The sequence below is a fragment of the Carcharodon carcharias genome, chromosome 19, assembly GCF_017639515.1.
Source record: "Carcharodon carcharias isolate sCarCar2 chromosome 19, sCarCar2.pri, whole genome shotgun sequence".
Taxonomy (NCBI): Eukaryota; Metazoa; Chordata; class Chondrichthyes; order Lamniformes; family Lamnidae; genus Carcharodon; species Carcharodon carcharias.
The window spans coordinates 83,527,003-83,538,546 of NC_054485.1; the positions used below are offsets into that span (position 1 = coordinate 83,527,003).

Here is an 11,544-nt window from a genome sequence, read left to right on the forward strand (position 1 = left end):
GACATGATGCCGTGGCACATGAGGCACAAACACAAAGAATTTTCTGCTCTCTCCTGTGGATTATACTTCACGCAAACCATATAAATGTTGGCGGAATAGGGATATTAGTCTGTGATGCCGACAGAAATGTTGGTTTAGGAACAGGTTTAACCAACTGGACAAGATGGTTTGGACTGCGTCTGGCTGCAATGGTCATCAGTATGAAAAATGGCGGACACAATGCCCACAACCTGCCAGTCTCAAAGATGACGGACAAAGCCCCTATTCATCCGCCAGTGTGAAACAGAATCAAAGGTGGCGGACAAAAATTTAACCATTACTCGCCAGCATCAAAGATGGGGACACGCTGCATTCCCCTATCTAATCCTGCGCCGAAAAAAATTAACGTGGTTCATTTTAATTTTTGAAAAAGAACACATTGTGCAGCTGTGCCTGGCAAAAGTTTTCAATTAAACGCGCCCCGTAAATGAAAGTTAGCGCACTTCCAACCTACACTCAGGCGGTTTCCATAGTGACGGCCCTCACTTCCGCCCAGGCCAGGTGTTACCCTGACCTCCTCCTCCACCCCAACCCCAACAACCGGGCGCGATTTCCGCCGGAGTCGAGGTCACCCTGACTCCCTTCCCCCCGGGTGCAGTTTCCACCGGTCAGGAGTTCCGCCCCCTGCTCTCCCCCCGGTGGCTCTGCCTCTCCCGCTGATTCGATGAGAGCGGCTGTGGATCTGGCGGCGGCCCCAGGCCTCGGGGCCTCGGAGAGCCGGTACCGGCCTCCCCGCTGGAGGAAAGTCCTGTACGAGCGGCAGCCTTTTCCGGATAACTTCGTGGATGGGAGTTTCCTGGAGGAACTGCGGAAAAATAGTGAGAAAGAGGGAAAGAAACAGAGGGAAGGAGAAAGGGAGAGAGAGAAAGAGAAAAAGAGAGACATAAAGAGATAGAGAAAAAATGAAGGAAATAAAGGGAGAGAAGGAAACAAAATGAGAGAGAGAAAAAGGGAGATAAAGATGGATAATGAGAGCAAAAGACAAAGTGAAGGAGAAATAAAACGAGGGAGGGAGGGAGAGAGAAAGACAATGTGGAAAACAAAATGAGATAAAAAAAAGGGAGATGAAGAGAGAAAGAGGAAAAGAGAAAGTGAAAGGCAAATAGAATGGGGAGAGAGGGAGGGGAGGGAGAGAGAAATAAAGGGAGGGAGGGGAGGGAGAGAGAAATAGAGGGAGGGAGGGGAGGGAGAGAGAAATAAAGGGAGGGAGGGGAGGGAGAGAGAAATAAAGGGAGGGAGTTGAGGGAGAGAGAAATAAAGGGAGGGAGTTGAGGGAGAGAGAAATAAAGGGAGGGAGTTGAGGGAGAGAGAAATAAAGGGAGGGAGGGAGGGGAGGGAGAAAGAAATAAAGGGAGGGAGGGGAGGGAGAGAGAAATAGAGGGAGGGAGGGGAGGGAGAGAGAAATAGAGGGAGGGAGGGGAGGGAGAGAGAAATAGAGGGAGGGAAGAGAAATAGAAGGAGGGGGAAGGGAGGGAGGGAGAGATAAATAGAGGGAGGGGGAAGGAGGGAGAGAGAAATAGAGGGAGGGGGAGGGAGGGAGAGAGAAATAGAGGGAGGGGGAGGGAGGGAGAGAGAAATAAAGGGAGAGGGAGGGAGAGAGAAATAAAGGGAGGGGAAGGGAGGGAGAGAGAAATGGAGGGAGGGAGAGAGAAATGGAGGGAGGGGGAGGGAGGGAGAGAGAAATGGAGGGAGGGGGAGGGAGGGAGAGAGAAATGGAGGGAGGGAGAGGGAGGGAGAGAGAAATGGAGGGAGCGGGAGGGAGAGAGAAATGGAGGGAGGGAGGGGAGGGAGAGAGAAATAAAGGGAGGGGAGGGAGGGGAGGGCGGGAGAAATAAAGGGAAGGAGGGAGGGACGGGAGGGAGAGAGAAATAAAGGGAAGGAGGAAGGGAGAGGAGAGAGAGAGAAATAAAGGGAAGGAGAAAGGGAGAGAGAGAAAGAGAAAAAGAGAGACATAAAGAGATAGAGAAAAAATGAAGGAAATAAAGGGAGAGAAGGAAACAAAATGAGAGAGAGAAAAAGGGAGATAAAGATGGATAATGAGAGCAAAAGACAAAGTGAAGGAGAAATAAAACGAGGGAGGGAGGGAGAGAGAAAGACAATGTGGAAAACAAAATGAGATAAAAAAAAGGGGAGATGAAGAGAAAGAGGAAAAGAGAAAGTGAAAGGCAAATAGAATGGGGAGAGAGGGAGGGGAGGGAGAGAGAAATAAAGGGAGGGAGGGGAGGGAGAGAGAAATAGAGGGAGGGAGGGGAGGGGAGGGAGAGAGAAATAGAGGGAGGGAGGGGAGGGAGAGAGAAATAGAGGGAGGGAAGAGAAATAGAAGGAGGGGGAAGGGAGGGAGGGAGAGATAAATAGAGGGAGGGGGAAGGAGGGAGAGAGAAATAGAGGGAGGGGGGAGGGAGGGAGAGAGAATAGAGGGAGGGGGAGGGAGGGAGAGAGAAATAGAGGGAGGGGGAGGGAGGGAGAGAGAAATAGAGGGAGGGGGAGGGAGGGAGAGAGAAATAGAGGGAGGGGGAGGGAGGGAGAGAGAAATAGAGGGAGGGGGAGGGAGGGAGAGAGAAATAAAGGGAGAGGGAGGGAGAGAGAAATAAAGGGAGGGGAAGGGAGGGAGGGAGAGAGAAATGGAGGGAGGGAGAGAGAAATGGAGGGAGGGAGAGAGAAATGGAGGGAGGGGGAGGGAGGGAGAGAGAAATGGAGGGAGGGGGAGGGAGGGAGAGAGAAATGGAGGGAGGGAGAGGGAGGGAGAGAGAAATGGAGGGAGCGGGAGGGAGAGAGAAATGGAGGGAGGGAGGGGAGGGAGAGAGAAATAAAGGGAGGGGAGGGAGGGAGGGGAGGGAGGGGAGGGCGGGAGAAATAAAGGGAAGGAGGGAGGGACGGGAGGGAGAGAGAAATAAAGGGAAGGAGGAAGGGAGAGGAGAGAGAGAGAAATAAAGGGAGGGAGGGGAGGGAGAGAGAAATAAAGGGAGGGAGGGGAGGGAGAGAGAAATAAAGGGAGGGAGGGGAGGGAGAGAGAAATAAAGGGAGGGAGGGTAGGGAGAGAGAAATAAAGGGAGGGAGGGGAGGGAGAGAGAAATAAAGGGAGGGAGGGGAGGGAGAGAGAAATAAAGGGAGGGAGGGGAGGGAGAGAGAAATAAAGGGAGGGAGGGGGAGGGAGAGAGAAATAAAGGGAGGGAGGGGAGGGAGAGAGAAATAAAGGGAGGGAGGGGAGGGAGAGAGAAATAAAGGGAGGGAGGGGAGGGAGAGAGAAATAAAGGGAGGGAGGGGAGGGAGAGGAAGGAGTGAGAAATGAAGGGAGGGAGAGAGAAATAAAGGGAGGGAGGGGAGGGAGAGAGAAATAAAGGGAGGGAGGGGCGGGAGAGAGAAATAAAGGGAGGGAGAGAGAAATAAAGGGAGGGAGGGGAGGGAGAGAGAGAAATAAAGGGAGGGAGGGGAGGGAGGGAGAAAAATAAAGGGAAGGAGAGGAGGGAGGGAGAGAGAAAGGGAGGGAGAGGAGGGAGAGAGAAATAAAGGGAGGGAGAGAGAAATAAAGGAAGGGAGAGAGAAATAAAGGAAGGGAGAGAGAAATAAAGGGAGGGAGGGGAGGGAGAGAGAAATAAAGGGAGGGAGGGGAGGGAGAGAGAAATAAAGGGAGGGAGGGGAGGGGGAGAGAAATAAAGGGAGGGAGGGGAGGGGGAGAGAAATAAAGGGAGGGAGGGGAGGGGGAGAGAAATAAAGGGAGGGAGGGGAGGGGGAGAGAAATAAAGGGAGGGAGGGGAGGGGGAGAGAAATAAAGGGAGGGAGGGGAGGGGGAGAGAAATAAAGGGAGGGAGGGGAGGGAGAGAGAAATGAAGAGAGGAAGGGAGGAGAGGGAGAGAGAAATAAAGGGAGGAAGGGAGTGGAGGGAGAGAGAAATAAAGGGTGGGAGGGGAGGGAGAGGGAACTGAAGGGAGGGAGGGAGGGGAGAGAGAGGGAAATAAAGGGAGGGAGGGGAGGGAGAGAGAAATAGAGGGAGGGAAGAGAAATAGAAGGAGGGGGAAGGGAGGGAGGGAGAGATAAATAGAGGGAGGGGGAAGGAGGGAGAGAGAAATAGAGGGAGGGGGAGGGAGGGAGAGAGAAATAGAGGGAGGGGGAGGGAGGGAGAGAGAAATAAAGGGAGAGGGAGGGAGAGAGAAATAAAGGGAGGGGAAGGGAGGGAGAGAGAAATGGAGGGAGGGAGAGAGAAATGGAGGGAGGGGGAGGGAGGGAGAGAGAAATGGAGGGAGGGGGAGGGAGGGAGAGAGAAATGGAGGGAGGGAGAGGGAGGGAGAGAGAAATGGAGGGAGCGGGAGGGAGAGAGAAATGGAGGGAGGGAGGGGAGGGAGAGAGAAATAAAGGGAGGGGAGGGAGGGGAGGGCGGGAGAAATAAAGGGAAGGAGGGAGGGACGGGAGGGAGAGAGAAATAAAGGGAAGGAGGAAGGGAGAGGAGAGAGAGAGAAATAAAGGGAAGGAGAAAGGGAGAGAGAGAAAGAGAAAAAGAGAGACATAAAGAGATAGAGAAAAAATGAAGCAAATAAAGGGAGAGAAGGAAACAAAATGAGAGAGAGAAAAAGGGAGATAAAGATGGATAATGAGAGCAAAAGACAAAGTGAAGGAGAAATAAAACGAGGGAGGGAGGGAGAGAGAAAGACAATGTGGAAAACAAAATGAGATAAAAAAAAGGGGAGATGAAGAGAAAGAGGAAAAGAGAAAGTGAAAGGCAAATAGAATGGGGAGAGAGGGAGGGGAGGGAGAGAGAAATAAAGGGAGGGAGGGGAGGGAGAGAGAAATAGAGGGAGGGAGGGGAGGGGAGGGAGAGAGAAATAGAGGGAGGGAGGGGAGGGAGAGAGAAATAGAGGGAGGGAAGAGAAATAGAAGGAGGGGGAAGGGAGGGAGGGAGAGATAAATAGAGGGAGGGGGAAGGAGGGAGAGAGAAATAGAGGGAGGGGGAGGGAGGGAGAGAGAATAGAGGGAGGGGGAGGGAGGGAGAGAGAAATAGAGGGAGGGGGAGGGAGGGAAGAGAGAAATAGAGGGAGGGGGAGGGAGGGAGAGAGAAATAGAGGGAGGGGGAGGGAGGGAGAGAGAAATAGAGGGAGGGGGAGGGAGGGAGAGAGAAATAGAGGGAGGGGGAGGGAGGGAGAGAGAAATAAAGGGAGAGGGAGGGAGAGAGAAATAAAGGGAGGGGAAGGGAGGGAGGGAGAGAGAAATGGAGGGAGGGAGAGAGAAATGGAGGGAGGGAGAGAGAAATGGAGGGAGGGGGAGGGAGGGAGAGAGAAATGGAGGGAGGGGGAGGGAGGGAGAGAGAAATGGAGGGAGGGAGAGGGAGGGAGAGAGAAATGGAGGGAGCGGGGAGGGAGAGAGAAATGGAGGGAGGGAGGGGAGGGAGAGAGAAATAAACGGGAGGGGAGGGAGGGAGGGGAGGGAGGGGAGGGCGGGAGAAATAAAGGGAAGGAGGGAGGGACGGGAGGGAGAGAGAAATAAAGGGAAGGAGGAAGGGAGAGGAGAGAGAGAGAAATAAAGGGAGGGAGGGGAGGGAGAGAGAAATAAAGGGAGGGAGGGGAGGGAGAGAGAAATAAAGGGAGGGAGGGGAGGGAGAGAGAAATAAAGGGAGGGAGGGGAGGGAGAGAGAAATAAAGGGAGGGAGGGGAGGGAGAGAGAAATAAAGGGAGGGAGGGGAGGGAGAGAGAAATAAAGGGAGGGAGGGGAGGGAGAGAGAAATAAAGGGAGGGAGGGGAGGGAGAGAGAAATAAAGGGAGGGAGGGGAGGGAGAGAGAAATAAAGGGAGGGAGGGGAGGGAGAGAGAAATAAAGGGAGGGAGGGGAGGGAGAGAGAAATAAAGGGAGGGAGGGGAGGGAGAGAGAAATAAAGGGAGGGAGGGGAGGGAGAGAGAAATAAAGGGAGGGAGGGGAGGGAGAGAGAAATAAAGGGAGGGAGGGGAGGGAGAGGAAGGAGTGAGAAATGAAGGGAGGGAGAGAGAAATAAAGGGAGGGAGGGGAGGGAGAGAGAAATAAAGGGAGGGAGGGGCGGGAGAGAGAAATAAAGGGAGGGAGAGAGAAATAAAGGGAGGGAGGGGAGGGAGAGAGAGAAATAAAGGGAGGGAGGGGAGGGAGGGAGAAAAATAAAGGGAGGGAGGGGAGGGAGGGAGAGAAATAAAGGGAAGGAGAGGAGGGAGGGAGAGAGAAAGGGAGGGAGAGGAGGGAGAGAGAAATAAAGGGAGGGAGAGAGAAATAAAGGAAGGGAGAGAGAAATAAAGGAAGGGAGAGAGAAATAAAGGGAGGGAGGGGAGGGAGAGAGAAATAAAGGGAGGGAGGGGAGGGAGAGAGAAATAAAGGGAGGGAGGGGAGGGGGAGAGAAATAAAGGGAGGGAGGGGAGGGGGAGAGAAATAAAGGGAGGGAGGGGAGGGGGAGAGAAATAAAGGGAGGGAGGGGAGGGGGAGAGAAATAGAGGGAGGGAGGGGAGGGGAGGGAGAGAGAAATAGAGGGAGGGAGGGGAGGGAGAGAGAAATAGAGGGAGGGAAGAGAAATAGAAGGAGGGGGAAGGGAGGGAGGGAGAGATAAATAGAGGGAGGGGGAAGGAGGGAGAGAGAAATAGAGGGAGGGGGAGGGAGGGAGAGAGAATAGAGGGAGGGGGAGGGAGGGAGAGAGAAATAGAGGGAGGGGGAGGGAGGGAGAGAGAAATAGAGGGAGGGGGAGGGAGGGAGAGAGAAATAGAGGGAGGGGGAGGGAGGGAGAGAGAAATAGAGGGAGGGGGAGGGAGGGAGAGAGAAATAGAGGGAGGGGGAGGGAGGGAGAGAGAAATAAAGGGAGAGGGAGGGAGAGAGAAATAAAGGGAGGGGAAGGGAGGGAGGGAGAGAGAAATGGAGGGAGGGAGAGAGAAATGGAGGGAGGGAGAGAGAAATGGAGGGAGGGGGAGGGAGGGAGAGAGAAATGGAGGGAGGGGGAGGGAGGGAGAGAGAAATGGAGGGAGGGAGAGGGAGGGAGAGAGAAATGGAGGGAGCGGGAGGGAGAGAGAAATGGAGGGAGGGAGGGGAGGGAGAGAGAAATAAAGGGAGGGGAGGGAGGGGAGGGCGGGAGAAATAAAGGGAAGGAGGGAGGGACGGGAGGGAGAGAGAAATAAAGGGAAGGAGGAAGGGAGAGGAGAGAGAGAGAAATAAAGGGAAGGAGAAAGGGAGAGAGAGAAAGAGAAAAAGAGAGACATAAAGAGATAGAGAAAAATGAAGGAAATAAAGGGAGAGAAGGAAACAAAATGAGAGAGAGAAAAAGGGAGATAAAGATGGATAATGAGAGCAAAAGACAAAGTGAAGGAGAAATAAAACGAGGGAGGGAGGGAGAGAGAAAGACAATGTGGAAAACAAAATGAGATAAAAAAAAGGGGAGATGAAGAGAAAGAGGAAAAGAGAAAGTGAAAGGCAAATAGAATGGGGAGAGAGGGAGGGGAGGGAGAGAGAAATAAAGGGAGGGAGGGGAGGGAGAGAGAAATAGAGGGAGGGAGGGGAGGGGAGGGAGAGAGAAATAGAGGGAGGGAGGGGAGGGAGAGAGAAATAGAGGGAGGGAAGAGAAATAGAAGGAGGGGGAAGGGAGGGAGGGAGAGATAAATAGAGGGAGGGGGAAGGAGGGAGAGAGAAATAGAGGGAGGGGGAGGGAGGGAGAGAGAATAGAGGGAGGGGGAGGGAGGGAGAGAGAAATAGAGGGAGGGGGAGGGAGGGAGAGAGAAATAGAGGGAGGGGGAGGGAGGGAGAGAGAAATAGAGGGAGGGGGAGGGAGGGAGAGAGAAATAGAGGGAGGGGGAGGGAGGGAGAGAGAAATAGAGGGAGGGGGAGGGAGGGAGAGAGAAATAAAGGGAGAGGGAGGGAGAGAGAAATAAAGGGAGGGGAAGGGAGGGAGGGAGAGAGAAATGGAGGGAGGGAGAGAGAAATGGAGGGAGGGAGAGAGAAATGGAGGGAGGGGGAGGGAGGGAGAGAGAAATGGAGGGAGGGGGAGGGAGGGAGAGAGAAATGGAGGGAGGGAGAGGGAGGGAGAGAGAAATGGAGGGAGCGGGAGGGAGAGAGAAATGGAGGGAGGGAGGGGAGGGAGAGAGAAATAAAGGGAGGGGAGGAGGGAGGGGAGGGAGGGGAGAGCGGGAGAATAAAGGGAATTAGGGAGGGACGGGAGGGAGAGAGAAATAAAGGGAAGGAGGAAGGGAGAGGAGAGAGAGAGAAATAAAGGGAGGGAGGGGAGGGAGAGAGAAATAAAGGGAGGGAGGGGAGGGAGAGAGAAATAAAGGGAGGGAGGGGAGGGAGAGAGAAATAAAGGGAGGGAGGGGAGGGAGAGGAAGGAGTGAGAAATGAAGGGAGGGAGAGAGAAATAAAGGGAGGGAGGGGAGGGAGAGAGAAATAAAGGGAGGGAGGGGCGGGAGAGAGAAATAAAGGGAGGGAGAGAGAAATAAAGGGAGGGAGGGGAGGGAAGAGAGAGAAATAAAGGGAGGGAGGGGAGGGAGGGAGAAAAATAAAGGGAAGGAGAGGAGGGAGGGAGAGAGAAAGGGAGGGAGAGGAGGGAGAGAGAAATAAAGGGAGGGAGAGAGAAATAAAGGAAGGGAGAGAGAAATAAAGGAAGGGAGAGAGAAATAAAGGGAGGGAGGGGAGGGAGAGAGAAATAAAGGGAGGGAGGGGAGGGAGAGAGAATAAAGGGAGGGAGGGGAGGGGGAGAGAAATAAAGGGAGGGAGGGGAGGGGGAGAGAAATAAAGGGAGGGAGGGGAGGGGGAGAGAAATAAAGGGAGGGAGGGGAGGGGGAGAGAAATAAAGGGAGGGAGGGGAGGGGGAGAGAAATAAAGGGAGGGAGGGGAGGGGGAGAGAAATAAAGGGAGGGAGGGGAGGGAGAGAGAAATAAAGGGAGGGAGGGGAGGGAGAGAGAAATAAAGGGAGGGAGGGGAGGGAGAGAGAAATAAAGGGAGGGAGGGGAGGGAGAGAGAAATAAAGGGAGGGAGGGGAGGGAGAGAGAAATAAAGGGAGGGAGGGGAGGGAGAGAGAAATAAAGGGAGGGAGGGGAGGGAGAGAGAAATAAAGGGAGGGAGGGGAGGGAGAGAGAAATAAAGGGAGGGAGGGGAGGGAGAGAGAAATAAAGGGAGGGAGGGGGAGGGAGAGAGAAATAAAGGGAGGGAGGGGAGGGAGAGAGAAATAAAGGGAGGGAGGGGAGGGAGAGAGAAATAAAGGGAGGGAGGGGAGGGAGAGAGAAATAAAGGGAGGGAGGGGAGGGAGAGAGAAATAAAGGGAGGGAGGGGAGGGAGAGGAAGGAGTGAGAAATGAAGGGAGGGAGAGAGAAATAAAGGGAGGGAGGGGAGGGAGAGAGAAATAAAGGGAGGGAGGGGCGGGGAGAGAGAAATAAAGGGAGGGAGAGAGAAATAAAGGGAGGGAGGGGAGGGAGAGAGAGAAATAAAGGGAGGGAGGGGAGGGAGGGAGAAAAATAAAGGGAGGGAGGGGAGGGAGGGAGAGAAATAAAGGGAAGGAGAGGAGGGAGGGAGAGAGAAAGGGAGGGAGAGGAGGGAGAGAGAAATAAAGGGAGGGAGAGAGAAATAAAGGGAGGGAGAGAGAAATAAAGGAAGGGAGAGAGAAATAAAGGAAGGGAGAGAGAAATAAAGGGAGGGAGGGGAGGGAGAGAGAAATAAAGGGAGGGAGGGGAGGGAGAGAGAAATAAAGGGAGGGAGGGGAGGGGGAGAGAAATAAAGGGAGGGAGGGGAGGGGGAGAGAAATAAAGGGAGGGAGGGGAGGGGGAGAGAAATAAAGGGAGGGAGGGGAGGGGGAGAGAAATAAAGGGAGGGAGGGGAGGGGGAGAGAAATAAAGGGAGGGAGGGGAGGGAGAGAGAAATGAAGAGAGGAAGGGAGGAGAGGGAGAGAGAAATAAAGGGAGGAAGGGAGTGGAGGGAGAGAGAAATAAAGGGTGGGAGGGGAGGGAGAGGGAACTGAAGGGAGGGAGGGAGGGGAGAGAGAGGGAAATAAAGGGAGGGAGGGAGGGGAGGGAGAGGGAAATGGAGGGAGGGGAGGGAGTGAGAAATAAAGGGAGGGAGGGGCGGGAGAGAGAAATAAAGGGAGGGAGAGAGAAATAAAGGAAGGGAGAGAGAAATAAAGGGAGGGAGGGGAGGGAGAGAGAAATAAAGGGAGGGAGGGGAGGGAGAGAGAAATAAAGGGAGGGAGGGGAGGGGGAGAGAAATAAAGGGAGGGAGGGGAGGGGGAGAGAAATAAAGGGAGGGAGGGGAGGGGGAGAGAAATAAAGGGAGGGAGGGGAGGGGGAGAGAAATAAAGGGAGGGAGGGGAGGGGGAGAGAAATAAAGGGAGGGAGGGGAGGGGGAGAGAAATAAAGGGAGGGAGGGGAGGGAGAGAGAAATGAAGAGAGGAAGGGAGGAGAGGGAGAGAGAAATAAAGGGAGGAAGGGAGTGGAGGGAGAGAGAAATAAAGGGTGGGAGGGGAGGGAGAGGGAACTGAAGGGAGGGAGGGAGGGGAGAGAGAGGGAAATAAAGGGAGGGAGGGGAGGGAGAGAGAAATAGAGGGAGGGAAGAGAAATAGAAGGAGGGGGGAAGGGAGGGAGGGAGAGATAAATAGAGGGAGGGGGAAGGAGGGAGAGAGAAATAGAGGGAGGGGGAGGGAGGGAGAGAGAAATAGAGGGAGGGGGAGGGAGGGAGAGAGAAATAAAGGGAGAGGGAGGGAGAGAGAAATAAAGGGAGGGGAAGGGAGGGAGAGAGAAATGGAGGGAGGGAGAGAGAAATGGAGGGAGGGGGAGGGAGGGAGAGAGAAATGGAGGGAGGGGGAGGGAGGGAGAGAGAAATGGAGGGAGGGAGGGGAGGGAGAGAGAAATAAAGGGAGGGGAGGGAGGGGAGGGCGGGAGAAATAAAGGGAAGGAGGGAGGGACGGGAGGGAGAGAGAAATAAAGGGAAGGAGGAAGGGAGAGGAGAGAGAGAGAAATAAAGGGAAGGAGAAAGGGAGAGAGAGAAAGAGAAAAAGAGAGACATAAAGAGATAGAGAAAAATGAAGCAAATAAAGGGAGAGAAGGAAACAAAATGAGAGAGAGAAAAAGGGAGATAAAGATGGATAATGAGAGCAAAAGACAAAGTGAAGGAGAAATAAAACGAGGGAGGGAGGGAGAGAGAAAGACAATGTGGAAAACAAAATGAGATTAAAAAAAGGGGAGATGAAGAGAAAGAGGAAAAGAGAAAGTGAAAGGCAAATAGAATGGGGAGAGAGGGAGGGGAGGGAGAGAGAAATAAAGGGAGGGAGGGGAGGAGAGAGAAATAGAGGGAGGGAGGGGAGGGGAGGGAGAGAGAAATAGAGGGAGGGAGGGGAGGGAGAGAGAAATAGAGGGAGGGAAGAGAAATAGAAGGAGGGGGAAGGGAGGGAGGGAGAGATAAATAGAGGGAGGGGGAAGGAGGGAGAGAGAAATAGAGGGAGGGGGAGGGAGGGAGAGAGAATAGAGGGAGGGGGAGGGAGGGAGAGAGAAATAGAGGGAGGGGGAGGGAGGGAGAGAGAAATAGAGGGAGGGGGAGG

General features: G+C 54.0%; 1 protein-coding gene across 2 annotated transcripts in view; it reads left to right on the top strand.

The window, feature by feature from the left end:
* Positions 1–649: 649 nt before the first annotated feature.
* Positions 650–11,544, top strand: part of pigc (phosphatidylinositol glycan anchor biosynthesis, class C) — a 50,321-nt gene continuing 39,426 nt past the window's right edge. For both annotated transcript variants that reach the window (XM_041213024.1, XM_041213026.1), the window contains exon 1: positions 650–857. In XM_041213024.1, coding sequence (XP_041068958.1) covers positions 704–857 — 154 coding nt within the window. In that variant the 5' untranslated portion in view covers positions 650–703. The remainder of the gene's footprint in view (positions 858–11,544) is intronic.